Source organism: Carassius auratus, chromosome 5, assembly GCF_003368295.1.
Source record: "Carassius auratus strain Wakin chromosome 5, ASM336829v1, whole genome shotgun sequence".
NCBI classification, from domain to species: domain Eukaryota; kingdom Metazoa; phylum Chordata; class Actinopteri; order Cypriniformes; family Cyprinidae; genus Carassius; species Carassius auratus.
The window spans coordinates 22,317,849-22,334,418 of NC_039247.1; the positions used below are offsets into that span (position 1 = coordinate 22,317,849).

Genomic DNA, 16,570 nt, shown 5'->3' on the forward strand with positions numbered 1-16,570 from the left:
TTTCAGCTAGCTAGCAGGTATTGTTTGCTTGTTTTTAACAATTACTGGAGAACATTCAATTTTATCTGAATATGTTATGTCACTCACTGTCTGGGATCGTGATTGTTATTTGAAAAACTTTTGAACACGATGAAGATGGCCAAATTTGTCTTATTTTGTTGAAATATAATTTTTTTTATTTAGTTCTGCCCTTCGTAAGATACTTGTATGTTTCCCGGTACACAAATTAAGTACAATTTACCTTGATCTTCAAATTCCAAAAGTTTTCACCCCCCAGCTCTTAATGCATCTTGTTTCCTCCTGGAGCATCAGTGAATGTTTGAATCTTTTTAAATACTTGTGTTTGAGTGCCTCAGATGTCCTCAGTCTGAAAAGATGCATCTCAAAATCATAAAGTCACTGCTTGAAAGGGTTCAAATATGAAAAGATGCTGGAAAACTGAAGAATCTGCAGGACCTTAAAGATTTTTCTGAAGAACGATGCTCAGTTTAACTGTTCAGAACGAACAAGGGACTCATGCACAACCATCACAAAACAGAAAGACAGCCGAGGATCATCAGGTAACAGAACACAGTATTAAGAACCTAGGGTTCCCAAACTTTTGAGTGGGGTTATTTTAATAATTTCAGCATTTGTTTTGTCTTGTGGAATAAATGTTAAAATATTTTATGTACAATATCTTACTCAGGACAGTACTAAATAAAAAATAACGTATGATCTCTCTTATTTTTTGAAAATTACTCATATTTTCACAGATTCTGCAAGGGGTGCCCAAACTTTCGATCCCCACTGTGTATATATATATATATATATATATATATATATATATATATATATATATATATATATATATATATATATATATATATATTATATTATATTATATATATATTATATTATATATAACTTAAAATATATTTTTTAAATGACAGTAATGAGAAAAGAATATGTGCCTAATTTTCATGAAAATAATACCGAAAGTATAAATGTATTACATCTATCGTCTGTTCTTTCATATGAGAGTTGGCCATATGTCAGACATTTGCCGTACAGGCTCCAAACAAGACAAATGAGAACAATAAAGCAGCCAGTTTCTTGACACCTCATTTGACCAGTGCAGGACAAGAGGCTGTACGTGTTTGAATGTGTGTGACATTCGATGCTCAGCTCTGAACTGATAATGCCTCTTTTAATGAGGCTTATGCCCAAGCAAATGGGAGCCAAACTAAATGAATGTTTTCTCAACCTTCGCACACTATCATTGAGTTTTGCAGTTGCTCTCTTCATTACATTAACATGATCTTTCCAGCTGCCAAATAGCCAACATAGTGATTTGACTGAGGTCAGTACATTATTATTAACATTCATTTGTGGGAAATAGCTTGTGGAGGGAGGCTATGAATGATTGTATTGTTAATGGATGGGGGGAGTGAAATTTAAAAAGCTTTGAGGAAGGGCAGGATGGAGCAGTATGTGTGTGTGTGTGTGTTAGACTGTTCACAGGTGACAACGCTGTCCATCTTAGTGTGTTAGTGGGTAATTAGTTGCTCTCTCGCTCTCACAGCTGATGTCTCTTATGACATAGTGGACCAGTAGCCCTCCTTGACCTTTTCCTCAGCCAATATTAAGCTCAATTTGGAAGCATGTGTTCTTGAACTAACCTTTTCCCGGGTCTGCAAAGTGAGAAGAGGCCTGTGGCCATTGCTGTTCTCATCAGCACAATCTCCTACTCTCTTCTCTGCACTGGACAATGTGAAAATGGATAAATGCATGGTCGTTCAGTGACCGGTGAATGAGAAAACTCCTGAACTCACATGGCATTATTCAGAAATAAGGAATAATTTATATATATTTTGAATAAAGAAAATAATGCGTTTATCATTATTATACATAATAATGATTAGTATTAGTATTTCCCTCCAAATGCACCATAATGCATCCAGATATTTCCCATTTCGCTTGTAAATTTTCCCCCCCAAAAAAGTACTGCACAAACATACACGTGTGCTTGTATGTATGTGTATGTATATATATAGCTTTTTTTAAATACGTCATGCAGATGAAAAAAACATGTAAGTCGCACTGGACTATAAGTCGCATTTATTTAGAACCAAGAGAAAACATTACCATCTACAGCCGTGAGAGGGCACTCTATGCTGCTACGGTATGGTAAATACGGTATTTAATGGCACTCAGCGGGTGTTGCATGCATCGGTCCAAACTAAAGTGAAATACAAAGTTCCTCTCCTTAATATAAAAAGTGTCTCACATGGCTCTTTTCTTACAAAAAATTTTGTAAGAAAAATATCTATATTCAAAACTTAATAATCAATTTAACCTAGCTTGTGCTCACTGTTGTACACGGAAGCAGCTCCAGACAGATGATGTGCAAAACAATTTTTATTAAGGATGGGCGCTTTTTATTTCACTTCTTTTTGACTGATGCATGCAACCCCCACTGAGTGCCATTAAACAGCTTGAAAGATCAAAGACAGTTTTTAATATAACTCCGACTGGATTCATCTGAAAGAAGAAAGTTTTATACAGGTATACCTAGGATGACTTGAGGGTGAGTAATTTATGGGCTAATTTTCTTTTTTGGGTGAACACTTTAAATTAATGTGCCAGTCACAAAACCACACAACAGTCATGTTAAATTTAACTTCCTAACACACCCAATGTCTGGGCTTGGCACAAACAAATCTGACTCCATGTCAGGATTTAGGCATCCCCATTGAGAACACAGGAAAAAAAAGACATCATATAATAGCCATAAGCCTAATTATTTTCAAAACTGAACTCCACAACTATTCGTTTAAGCATCTTATTGGATTCTGGCCTGGATTCTGAATTATTTTACTGACAGCAGAGAGGTTAGAATTTAATTGAAACTGCTGAATAGAATCTTTGCAGGCCAGTGGGCAAAAGATGAATAAGCACTGTATTTAGCATTTACTGTGTCCAGTATTTAGCCAAAGATAATGAAAGCGGGAGGAAAAAAGAACACATGAACACCTTTTCTTTGTTTTGTTTACCAGCTGAGGCTAATATGAACAGGAAGCGTGTTAGCACTAATCTTCCTCTCACACATGACAGTGGTGGAGCCCTGGGTCTGGTCCCCTGAGGTTTTCATCAGCCTCATACGGCTATTAGATCAGTGAGTGAACCAGTAGAAAGATTATTTGCTCACATACAATGGCATATGCCCAATTACACATTATTTGCTTCTGGGAACATAAACACTGGCTGATACAACCCATGTGGCAAAAATATCAATTTGACTTCTAGGTCATTCAGTGTTAGGTAGTGTACAAATGAAATATCATGTGTTACTTATCATGTGGCATGACAAAAATCTTGTTTCATTTAACTCTTAATTTAGTGACGCAAGACTAACCTCAGTATTTATTATTATTTGGGCAAAAAAATAAAAAAGGCTTTAAATGTTTCTTGTGACAGTACTGAAACCACAAGATGCCCTCTACTGATAGATGATCTTTAACAAGCACTTACATAATAGCTTTCCCGTATGTGAGGACAATTTGTGAACCAAGATTTTCCAGTGTAGTGATCCCACAATGTTTATAGCACAGCTAGAAGCCCCAAGAAATTGTTTACTCTTTTTAAAGTTAGTTCTTTGATAAATATACTTTAATTATACATTAAATATACTATAGTTTTGTAAATATATTAAAGTATATAAAGTATTATAGGGATGGGCAGTATGACAGTATATTTTGTTTCCACGGGATACATTTACAGAATTTGGTATATTGTTTATTTCACAGTCTGATTTATTTCACAGTAAAATTTTACCTAATGTGATAAAGAAACATGCATGAATGAGAATATAAAGACTGGGAACATGATTGACGTAAAATTGGGTAATTAAAAGCAATGTGCACTGAAGAATTGCCTGACTGACAAACAGCTGAGGCACACATAAAGAAAGTGTCTCAGACAGCATGCAATCAAAGATGTTCATGATGTTTAATAAAGTTATTGAGTGCAATAAGCAGTGGAAAAGCACTTAATGCCGCACTTATGCCCTGATTGTCACCTGAAGTGCGCACACAGACAGCGTGCGATCACGAATTCAGATCTTTTACAAGTCTTATTTTGCTTGGACAAATGCACACATAATTATGTCAAAATGCCCGTCTTGTGGAGTATTTATGTAAACAGTGGGTTATGTTTAAATAAACAGTTGGGTGAAAATCAGATGTCTTTCAGCATATTAGATCCATGCAGTAAGTCTTAAAGTGACAGCAGCCTTATTAACCTGCTGCTGTCTTTGGCCTCAGTGTTAATCAAACAATGAAATAAATAATTATTCACTGTTTTTGACTGAATCACTTTTGTATCTTTAATAAGATTAAATTCATATTTGATTCACACAGTGTTTTAGTTATACACTTCATTTTCTGTAGTATTTCTTAGTACATCTTAAAAAAACCTACTGTAGCTGAAAAACTTTAATACTTTTGTTTTATGTTTGAAATTTGCTTCTTTGTTCCTATTTTTAATAACAAAAAATAAAAAATAGCTATATCGAGAGATGTATCATTATCGTGAAATAAAAGGCATTGTACAGTACCTTAAGTTTTTTTTTATGTCAGATGTGTAACAAACTGAATGTATGCATGCATGTATTTTTGTACCAGGAGCACCTTAAAAAAAAAAAAAAGAAAGAAAAATTCCTTGTGTGTTTGTGCACACCTAGCGAATAAAGCTAATTCTGATTCCGAAACAAGGTTTTGAACATATCGCCCACCCCTAATGCTTTGTAACTTATTTTTGTAATATTCAGTATATTAATGTTTATATACACCATAGTTATCAATGATCAAAAAGACAGTAAAATCACTATTATTGTGAATCCTTAATTAAATGTTAATATTTAAATTATAAATTTTCAGCATCATTATTCCAGTCTTCAGTCTCATAGGATCCTTCAGAAATCATTCTAATATGAAGATCTTGGTGTTCCAGATTTATTACCTATGTTGAAAACAGTTGTGCCGCATCATATTTAAACTGTGATACATTTTTGTCTTTGATGACTAGAAAGTTCAAAAGAACAGCATTTATTGGAAATGTTTTTTGTAACAATGCAAAAGGCTATACTGTCACTTTAGAAAAATTAAGTTTATAAAATTAACTTTTAATTTTTAATGATGGCTGGTGACAAATAATTCAAATTGGCAAAAATAAATATTTGACTCTTTACATAAGTAAAGATATTTATGATCATGCAGTACAGCACCATCTGTAATTATTTCTCATCAAAATAAGTGAATGTATTTTATGAAACTCACACCTTAAAAGCCCTTCAATTATTTAATACAAAATGATGATTTGACATTCTGTCATAATCAACTAACCATGTTTTGATGTAGCACTCACTGATTACTCTCTACTGTATAACTGTTTCTTCACCCGAATCAACTTTAGCATTAAATATCAAAAAATACTCTCAAATCTCCACAGTGACACATTCCTAAAACATACGTAAAGCTCAAAAAAGTGAATCGGACCGTGAAAAGAACATTAACTTAGCATTTAAATTATCACTTATTTTTTATTTATTCATTAAATATAAAAAAAAATCCTAATTAAAAAAAGATGCTGTGACCGCAGTCTAGTCAAGAGAGAATCAGAAGTGCAGATAACATGTGCATATACTTTGAGGTTAAAGAAAAAGTAGACAAAATACGTTTTCTTTTCTGCTAAATTATTAAAGTAGAAATTTAGGGGGGCTTTTGTCTTTTTTACTGAGAGGAAATTGGGGGAGGGATTGGGAAATAGCATGAGCTGAATTCTAATTCTATACAGACTTATACACTTTCCGTTTCCAGTTATTTGTGTAGTTCTGTTTGGTGACCCTAGTGGTGCAGAAATGACACCCTTTCGCTTTTAAAGACGTCATTTCCTTTCACTCTGCATTCCTTTAGCAATGTTGTTTTTAAACAGTCATTCCAATAAAATTTGCCTGAAAGACGAGAGAGAGGGACAGGGTGAGAGAGCGGGTCAGGGCCTGTGCTCCTTACCGGATAGCCCTCTGTTTTCTTCTGGCACCACTTCAGTAAAGCGTTCCTCTTAGATCCACCATACTCCCGCGCCAGGGCAGACAGAGGGTCTGTTCTTTCCACACTAGCATCAGGGGACACACACACACACACATACGTCACTAACACTGCATCTGTACATGTGTGTGAGATCTCAAGGGGTTTGTGACTAGATCTGAGATTCATTTAGACTGTGTGACATGTATTCATAACATCACGTTAGTCCCTAAATGCAATTATAGCGTTGGAAGAGCCAAATGTATTTGCGTACAACTGTGCCAAGGCAAACTCCGAAAAATCTGCACAAAATAAATACAGAGTTTTGGATAAATAATGACAGATTATGTGTGACTTTGACGGTTTAAGTGTTTAGCCTCTGCTAAAATCCTCACACACACATGTGAGAGTGCATCAATGCATCAGGGACGTCGCTCTGAGAGGGACACAGCATGAAAGCTCATCAGATTGTCTTGTGTGTTCATGGGAAGATTAGATGTCAGAACACTGTATGCGTCATTGTTTTATCACCTTTCACAATGATGTCTGTAAGAGTTTGAAACAAATAAAAGACTCCATATATATTTTCTAATACATAATATACTATTTAATGCTATGTAGGGATTACATTACTATTCTGTGAAAGTGATTAATACGTTTATTCAGCAAAAACACATTAAATTGGTCAAAAATCTAATGAGTGATATTATATTGATACAAAAGCTTTCCGTTTCAAATAAATCATGTTGTTTTGACATGAAATTAAAGAATCCTGAACAAAAAGTATCATGGTCTCTACAAAAATATTAAGCAGCACAACTGTTTTCAACATTGATAATGATGATAAAGGGTTTTTTTTTTAACAGCAAATCAGCATATAAAAAGATTTCTGAAGGATCATGTGAAACTACAGACTGGAGTAATGATGCTGGAAATGTAGCTTAGAGCATCACAGGAATAAATTACATATTGAAATATACTGAAATAGAAAAGTTCTTTTAAATAGTAATATTATTACACAATATTTTAACCATATGTTTGACCAGTGAAGGCAGCCTTGGTGAGAAAAAGCTATTCATAAAATATACATATTAAAAAAAATCTTTAAATAAGAATAAAAAATGAAACTTTTGAATGGTAGTGTAGATAAAGGCAATTCTTTAATTCTTAATAATAATGAAAAACACAGCAAATAGTGTCTGTGCACTTTCTGTATGAAATGTAAAAAATGTAAAAAAAAATTGTACATTTAAAAATGGTGCAAAGTTTAAATTATATGCTACAGGACCATGACAACTTTATATATTCATGTACTTTTTAAACTAAAATATTAGAAAATCTTAAAAAAATCCATGAACACATTACTTCTCAACAATGTTTTTGAAGCAGGGCAAAGAAATGTAATGACTAATGTTCTCTACTAATACCTTTATTATTTATTTTGTGCAGAGTATGATTCTGTTCAAAGAGTGAATCACCAAAGAGACTTGCGTAACTCGAGGCATTGTTTCTAAGCATGACAGTCATCTTATTAGCCTATGTCTCAACTTCATTCCCATTTTTAGCTGAGGAAGGTAGCTGTGTGTCTTTCTGTTGTTTTAGTGCCTCTAGTGAGGAAGACATTCACTGCATGTGTTTTTGAAGCTCACTTGAGTTTGCTGTTGGCTCTGTTGTGAGTAAAAGAGGATTGATGGCCATTGAAGTGAGCTGGAGTTTTAATCACAGACTCGAGGGATGGACTCTTCCTCATAAGAGACGAGGGCTTCAGTTGGTCACATGACCCTGAGAAAGACAGAACCACAGACACACAGGGGAAATTTAATATTGTGTCCCATTATTGCCACATTTCTGGGGAATATCCTCTCTAAGGACATAATAAAATCCACAAAGAGAAGTCTAATGACATTATTTAAATTGAGATAACTGAAACTACGCATGACAAAGCAAACCACCTAATAATACATAATATAATAAGGTTTGGGCTCAGTATGAGTATCTAAAAAAATAAATTAAGAAATTTATACTTTTATTCTGCAAGGATGCATTAAATCGATGGAAAAGAGTAAAAAAAAATCAAATAAATGTTGTTCTTTTCAGCTTTCATCAAAAAAAAAAGAAAAAAGAAATCCTAAGCAGCCCAACCGCTTTCAGCTGTGATATTAATAAGACATGTTTCATGAGCAGTAAATCAGAATATTAGAATGATTTCTGAAGGATCATGTGTAGTGACTGCTTTAATTGTAATAATAATTTATACTATTACTGTTTTTACAGTGTTTAAATCTAATAAATGCAGCCTTGGTGAAACTTAAAAGAGATTGAAAACATAAAAATATTTTACTAACCCTAAACATTTGAATACTAAATATTACTATTACAATGTTTATTATTATTATTGGAAAAGAGTTGGTGGAAGTCAATTGCCTATTCAGAAGGGGTTTAAAAACAAGTGTGAAGATCATATTTTAAAGCACAAATATTTGCGATCAAAACTATTAACACAATTTTTCAAAATGTCTGTGGTAAGAAACAATGTCACAGATGCTATGAACAGTTTAACTTGTCCTTTAAATCTAGATGTTAGTAAAATGTAAATGTCTCCAGTATGGATGTGTAAGGATAACTGAAGCGTTGTTAGAAGGACGCTCCTCAATTTCATGTCACTGTGACGTACCATTGTGGGGGAAATCTCCAAAGGCGATTTTTTTCACAAGGGTCTTTGACAGTGGCTTGATTCCAGAGTGTCTCTAGAAACATAAAACACATGTCAGTGTCCGCATGGTCCATGCTCTAGTATAAATAAGTGGTGTATTGTAAGATTTGTTGTACCTGAATGGGTGAGACAGCAGCAGCAGGGGCTGTACGGACTGGTATGCCACTCAGGGGGCTTCTGGGAGATGTATGCATCTGTACTGAACTGCTGGGTCCATCTATAAAAATACAGTGGAGCACTTAAAAATCTGGTAACATTTTATAATAACTGCACACTATTAATCATTGATTAAGCATTAGTAAACAGATAATTCATAATTTATAAAGCATTAATAGACAGTAATAAGCAGTTTATAAATACAGATATAAATGCTTTATTCTTGATTTAAAAGCATATCTATAATGTGTTTAATAATTGTATTTTCGTACTTTATTCATGATCAATTTATCATTTCTCACTGAAGTATAGCATTATTTACAAACCAGTTATTTAGGAGTTGCCAGTGATTCATAAGATCACAAGAAATGTAGTAAATTCAGGTAGTTATAAAGAATTTAGTAGTGGTCAGTTAACTAGTTATGTGAGCTCATCTAAAGTGAGGACTGGTTATGTCTTGTAAAGCATTTATAAAGGATATTTAAAGGCTCAGTTATCTTCTAAACAAAAAAACAGAAACAAACACAACAAAGTGATACAGAACACAGAAATATTAACAGCCTTTAAATCTCATTTGTAAAAGCTTTACAAGGCATAAATAGTCCTCACTTTAGAAGAGCTCACAAAAATAGTTAACTAACAACTATAGTATGTTTTATAATTACCTGAATTAACCCTGAATTACAGTATAAATACATGTTAATAAACCATTTATTAACACTATAAATAACTATTACTATATGTCTGAATAAAAAGATGTATGAATGCACATTTAAATAGTTTATTAATCATTTACTTACAATTTCTAAGTGATCTTATGAACCACTGACAACTCCTTAATAACTGGTGTGTAAATAATGCTATACTTAATTTAGAAATGATAAATTGATCATTAATAAAGTATGAAAAACAATTATTAAATACATTATAGATATGCATTTAAATCAGGTATAAAGCATTTATATCTGTATTTATAAACTGCTTATAAATGTCTATTAATGCTTTATAAATTATGAATTAACTGTTTCCTAATGCTTAACTAATGATTAATAGCATGCAGTTATTATAAAGTGTTACCGAAAATCTTATAAAAAAAAAAGTTCTTAATGAATAGTTCACCTAAAAATAATAAAAATCTTTATTTTCCCTCCCTCATGTCCATCCAAACCTATACGACGTTTGCAAAACAAAATAAGGTATTTTGAAGCATGCTGGTAACTTAATTCGCCTCGAGACACCGTGGTTTACAGTGAATTTAGAACAGCTTTTTGTGTTGATAGACACAAAGTGTGTGGAAACAAAAAACCCACTTAACTGTTTTAAATTCACTGTAAACCGTGGCTTTACAGGGCTCACTGCTTTTATAAAATATGCTTATCCCACCCAGTCAAAATCTTCAACAAAATCTGACATTTTGAAAACTGGTGTAGTAATACTGAGGTATTAAAGGGTTAGTTCACCCCAGAATGTAAATTCTGTTATTAATTACTCACCCTCGTGTCGTTCCAAACCCGTAAGACCTTCATTCATCTTCAGAACACAAATTAAGACATTTTTGAATAAATTGGAGAGCTGTCTGACCCTCCATAGACAGCAACGCAACTGAAATGTTCCCAGATCCAGAAACCTAGTAAATACATTGGTAAAACAATGCATGTGACATCAGTGGCTCAACTTAAGTTTTGCGATGCTACGAGAAAACCTTTTTTGTGCAAAGAAAACAAAAATAACATAATTTACTCAACCATTCTTCACACCTGAGTTACATCTTCCACCTTTTTTGAGAGTACCCAAGAATGTATTGGATGTAATCAGCACTGTTTACGTTCACGGGGAAAGTGTGCGTATGAACGTAATTTGCATAATAAGCATTGTTTATACTTAGGGGAAGCATGCATTTGCATTTTATTACTTTCTAAAAAGGCGGAAGATGTAGGAGAATGGTTGAGTAAATTATTTTTGTTTTCTTTGCGCAAAAAAAAGTATTCTCATAGCATCGCAAAACTGAAGTTAAGCCACTGATGTCACACGTTTTACCGATGTAGTAACTATGTTTCTGGACCTGGGAACATTTTAGTTGCGTTTCTGTCTATGGAGTCAGACAGCTCTCAGATTTCATCAAAACTATCTTAACTTGTGTTACGAAGATGAACGAAGGTCTTACGGATTTGGAACGACATGAGGGTGAGTAATTAATAACATAATTATCATTTTGGAGTGAACTAAGCACTTAAGGTGTATGTTTCTGGAGTAATTTACATCTGCTTTGAGAGTGGCTAAACCAATCATAATTAATGACTGGAACTATCAGTTTTATAACTGTTTTGGTCACCAATGACTTACATCGTATGGAGAGAAAAAAAACCCTCAAAATATATTTTTTGGTTTCACAGGAGAAAGTTAGTCATATGCTTCTAAAAATGATATTAGGGTGAGTAAATGAAGACAGAATTTCAATATTTTGGGTGAATTATGATTTGAATGTCATTTACACAGGAAGTATGATATAATACATAAGTCTAGAGGATAAGGCATAATATCATAGTATCCATCCAATATAGTTTTTTTTACTGGCCATCCTTGAAAAACACAAACCCAAATTCATCTGTAACCAAAATTTGCCACTCAAACTCTTAAGGTCATATAAAAAATTGGAGTTTAGCAGTTTAGCTGGTCTTTGGAGCAGGGAAGGAAGTTTGGAGTTTCATTTTATAGTACAATAAACTCTTTAATTTCTAAAGTTTGGTCATAATACAACCCATGTAAGGTAAAGAAATGGTTCATGAGAATACCTTATGGGGACAGTTACGGTATATTTTGATGATGCTAGAATGGCTGTCTGATAGTGCCACATTAGAGTTATGGTATTCTGCAGAACATTTTATATAAATGACCAGCTTTACTAAAGGTTATTAATAATGGGATTCTTTGTCTTATTACTCTAAGAACATTAAACTACCTCTCCTATCTAACATGACATTTTTTTGTGATTAATGAGCAGAAGTCCTGCTGTATCAGCAGCCGTAACTTACAGAAGTATCTGTCCAACATAGAGACAGGCGGGAATGATTTGAGAGGTCTGGCTGCTGTAATGAAAGCCAGACTTTCCTGCTGCTATGTTACTGATAGATTGTGATGGCAGACAGGAGATGTTTGGAGAGAATTACATCATTAGCTCAGATTAAAGTACCACTTCTGTTAGCATCCGTTTCACCATGATAGGACGGACCATGATCTAAAGATTTAATCACTGCCTAAATATTTTGTCAGCAGTCATTTAATGATCCGAGACATTTTACTCTTTAATGTCTCAGATCTTAAAATGAATGTTATAAGGAAGAGAACAAGAGTAAAAGCTTGAGGGAAAACTGAGCAGAAAAGCTGCAAGAAAGGTCATGTCCTCACTCGGCACAGCTGTGTCAAAAGATTTGATGAGAGATTTGACCATGGCTCCTGGTTCTGAGGACATGCTGCTTCCGCTCCCATTGCCATTGGTTAGGTAACCACCAGTTGCATTCTGGGAAACGGTCATTCGGCTCCAGTGAGGACTGCCATCTGTGTCAGAGAGACTAACGTCTTCGGTCCATGACCTATCGATCACAGAACACATACAGATATAGAGAGGCCACAGGGGTGTGAGTGTGATGGATAAACTATTACATGCTTTACAGTTAGAAATAAATCTAAATAAATAGATAGACATAAAATACAGACATAATTATAAGATTGGTGTTGTATTTTTATGATTTTACATAAATACAAAGAAGTAGATTGATATAATACATGCTTATTAATGAAATACTATTAAATAATTATTTTATTATTGTAATATCAAATCATAACAATATGGCATTCAGTACTAATGAACTAGTTATCCTCACAAAATCATGTTTGGGTCACATCTCATCCCAATAATCAAAAGAGAAAAAAGATCAATTAAATTTGTGTTAAAATAAAACTATAAATAAATATAAATACAAATTTTTTAGGACTTCATTTTTTCTTTTTTTCTCACAGTTAAGCACATTTCCTCCTCAAAAATTCTTATGATTATGTGTGATTGTGGCATGTGTAGCATTCTAACAGAGAAAAAAAAAAATAGTTTTTTATTTTATAAAAATGCTGCAATATAATGTCTTTATTAAAATGCAATATTTTATAAAAATACTGCAGTAGAACACAATGCCACAAACTAAAAGCAGGACAAATAATTTGTAAATAGTTTTTTCCACATTGTAGTAATGAGGATGGATTTTTTTGCATTATGGCACTGCAAAATGGGAGTAAAAATGTTCAGTTAATGCCACTATATAATTTCTTATTTCTGTCTTTTGATTTTGGGAAGAAACATGACAAGGCATGTCTTTTGACAGGTTGTGTGGGATTTAACAAGTATAATCAATGAATGAAAGACAAAATGAAGGCTAATTGTTAAAAAACAAAATCACATTTAATGTCCACAAAAATGTTTAAAAGAACTCAATTAATGAATGAATTAAATAATTTTTAGTACAAGATCATAAAGATAACATTTTTCATGTTAAAAAAAAACAAAACAAAACTCAATAGACAACATACTACTGGTATAGAAGAGCTAAATGTCCATAAATCACACTATGTGCTGTGTTTGAACACATTCTGAGGCAGACATTTCCTCTTGTACAAAAAAGGTTCAATAAGCATACAGTATGCATGCATGATACAAAATTGCTAAATATTAGCAAGAACTCTTAAAATACAGGTCTAGTGACGCCTGTGTTCAGGATAAACCCCAAACGATCTGTATCATCTCTTTACAGTAGATGGATGTATACAAACATGCGAAAGTGTAAAATGAGAAGCAGCCTTAAAAACACAAGAGACATAACATGATGCAGGAATAATATGATTTATTGACCTCACTGTCATTGCAGTCACATGAAAACAGAACATATGTTACATTTGCACATTCACTGAAACGTAACAGTTACTGCATCACTTAAAGGCAGAGAAGGTGGGAAACTAATGATCATGCAATCATATTTTTGCAAAGTCATGTCCTGAACTGTTAATACAGCATGTAATATAATTTCTGATAAACTGCATATAGATGAATATGTTCCTGTGAGATATACAACCTGAGATTTGACAAAACGGCAGTCGAGAACCTGGCTTCCAAGTCTTTAAAAAGATCGTAGATGATTTTGTACACTTCATACTTCAGAGTCATGTCTCATTCGCATCCGTAATATCATGTGATATTCACATTCATTGAGAAATTTTCAAAGTGGAATTGGCCACGGATGATTACACAGTGCAAACAGGGATGTGGAGTGGAGCGGAAAGCTTCATGCACGAGGATAGCATAGCTAAGTTGTTTACTTTGATTGTGAGGTAAAGCACGTTTCTCAAAAGCTTGACTGATTTCTTATCACTAAACGACACAGGGACGATACAACCACCTTAACCCTACACCAAATGTAATCCAATATAAATTCATTGGTTAGTGCTTGAGTAAATCAAATGAAAACTCTGTTTGTGACTAGAAGAATCTGTGTGTTTGAAGACTATAACTAGCTTGATATGTTGGAGTGTTGATAGAAATTGTTTGTCTGCCATCTAGTGTTGGACTTGCACACAGCATTTAGAAACCAAAATTTCATAATTCGGAAAATGGCACATGAAAATTCCCAAATGTTTTCATGTAACTCAGCTAGATGTATCTGCTGTTCCTAATGTGTAAACACAGAAAATATGAAAGAAATGACCTGGAATAGAGGCAATTGAACGGTTTACCCTGGTTAATTACATTTGCCTCAGTCTAGTTCAAGTTAGGATTATTTTAGGCAGAAACAGCTCTTTGGCTGCTGTCGAATTACAAACCATTAAAACAAAATCAAAAAGTGCTGGTAAAGTATTAAAGGTCCATAAATTTTGGCTTCATTCCTAAGGCAGCACAATACAAAGATATTTTAGTACTTTAAAAAGACAGTGCCCAGTCAGAGATATCTATATGTATATATTAAATTAAAGTTACAGATACATCCTTACACAATTTGTTCACTTTTTCTTCCAACTACCCCCAACATTTAAGTTGGCCCTGCTTAAAGTTGTAACAACACAAGCCTAAAGCGGGATCACATGATCAAACACACGTCAAAAAGTGCAGGTGCTGTTTGCTTTAGAACAAATACAAATTTCTCCTCTGAGCAGCTGTGGAAACAGCATATGTATTCGTTTTTTTTTTTTTTTTAAGCAAAAATTCTGAATTAGTTTCCACTTTCTCTTCAAGATTAATACTGACACACAGATAACTCTGTGTTAGAATACTGTAAACCAGTCATCAGTTTTAACCCATCTATCGGCCCTCAACTGCTGTCTTGGAGGCCTCAAATGCAGGTCCAGTGTTGATCCTGAAAGAAACAGAGAAAACAAAGGTACATTTAAGGTTTAAATGAAGATTTGGAATGAAGATATATGAAAGATACTTGCTAAATTGAATTTATTAGGATGAAAGCTTCAGAATGACTCATTGAGATGAGCGGCATCACCAGTAACTCGAGCGGCATTTATAAAACAAATGTTTTCATCATGGCAGCAAATGCTCAACCTTCATGCATCTCTCTGGAAATCAATAAAACATCTGATGTTTTTCATTTGCAGATTTTAAGGAAGAAAGCCTTCAAATGTTTCCAGCAACCTTAGATGTTCGTTTCCCAACCTGTGCGCAAAAATCATAGCAAACAGCAGATGTCGCCACATACAACATTTTCAAGGGCAAGGATGTAAGGAAGAAAAGACAGTTTGCAAGCAAAGCAGCCCCAGCTCCATTTGAGCACAGCCAATCAGATAGTAGTATTGTTCAAAGCAGTGGGTGGGTAGTTAAGGCAAGAAAAAAAAACAGGCTCTTGAGGACACAAGCTCTTGAACATCCTCACTGATTAAATCACTGACCATCCATAAGCATTCATACTAGCATTCTGTATGAGTGCTGGGCTGGTGCTAGCAGTGCACTCACCTGGGTCAGAGGGAAATCCTTTAGAGAGCATCTGAGGGAAGGGGGAGATCGATGCACACTGGCTGTCCGTTTGAACGGAGGGGAAGAGTTTTTAAAGATCTACAGTAGCCACTCCAATGAACGCACTGCTTATAAAAGCTCTGTGTTTTATTAAGCCCATCTTAACATAAGTAATCGGGTAATCAACACATGCACTCAGGCTCATTATCTTATTAGACTTCTATAATGAAGCGCAAATGATAATGGGAGAAAATGCTGATGCTAGTGTTCTGCAGACAGATGCTATATATTCTACGTAACTAACACATAAAACAGACATGAAGACCAATGCATTAATGCCAGCCCAATACCAAAGAGTACAGACTATTGGACACGGGTAAAGATGTTGCTCGGGACATTCATTTTCCTCAAACAGTTTGTTCAGTGGATCAGATGTTGTTCTTGGTGGATGAAATGTCTCAATTTGCACAAAATAGTTAATTATTTCATTCAGTTCAAGCTCAGTTATTCTGTACATGAGCGTTTTAAAATATAAAAGATATGACGGGTATATTTGGGTTAAAAATAAGGCAGTGGGAGTCCGTGTCTGTATAAGAAACATGAAAAATTATTATTCAGTGCCTATGACTTCCCACATAA

The 16,570-nt window shown here is 34.0% G+C and overlaps 1 protein-coding gene across 5 annotated transcripts in view; it reads right to left on the bottom strand.

Moving 5' to 3' along the window:
- LOC113081387 (cytospin-B-like) overlaps positions 1–16,570 on the bottom strand; it is a 108,645-nt gene that overhangs the window by 23,191 nt on the left and 68,884 nt on the right. For all 5 annotated transcript variants that reach the window (XM_026253495.1, XM_026253501.1, XM_026253500.1 and 2 more), the window contains 5 exons: positions 12,340–12,524; positions 8,895–8,995; positions 8,740–8,812; positions 7,715–7,847; positions 6,051–6,153 (listed from right to left, as the gene is read on the bottom strand). In XM_026253495.1, coding sequence (XP_026109280.1) covers positions 6,051–6,153; positions 7,715–7,847; positions 8,740–8,812; positions 8,895–8,995; positions 12,340–12,524 — 595 coding nt within the window. The remainder of the gene's footprint in view (positions 1–6,050; positions 6,154–7,714; positions 7,848–8,739; positions 8,813–8,894; positions 8,996–12,339; positions 12,525–16,570) is intronic.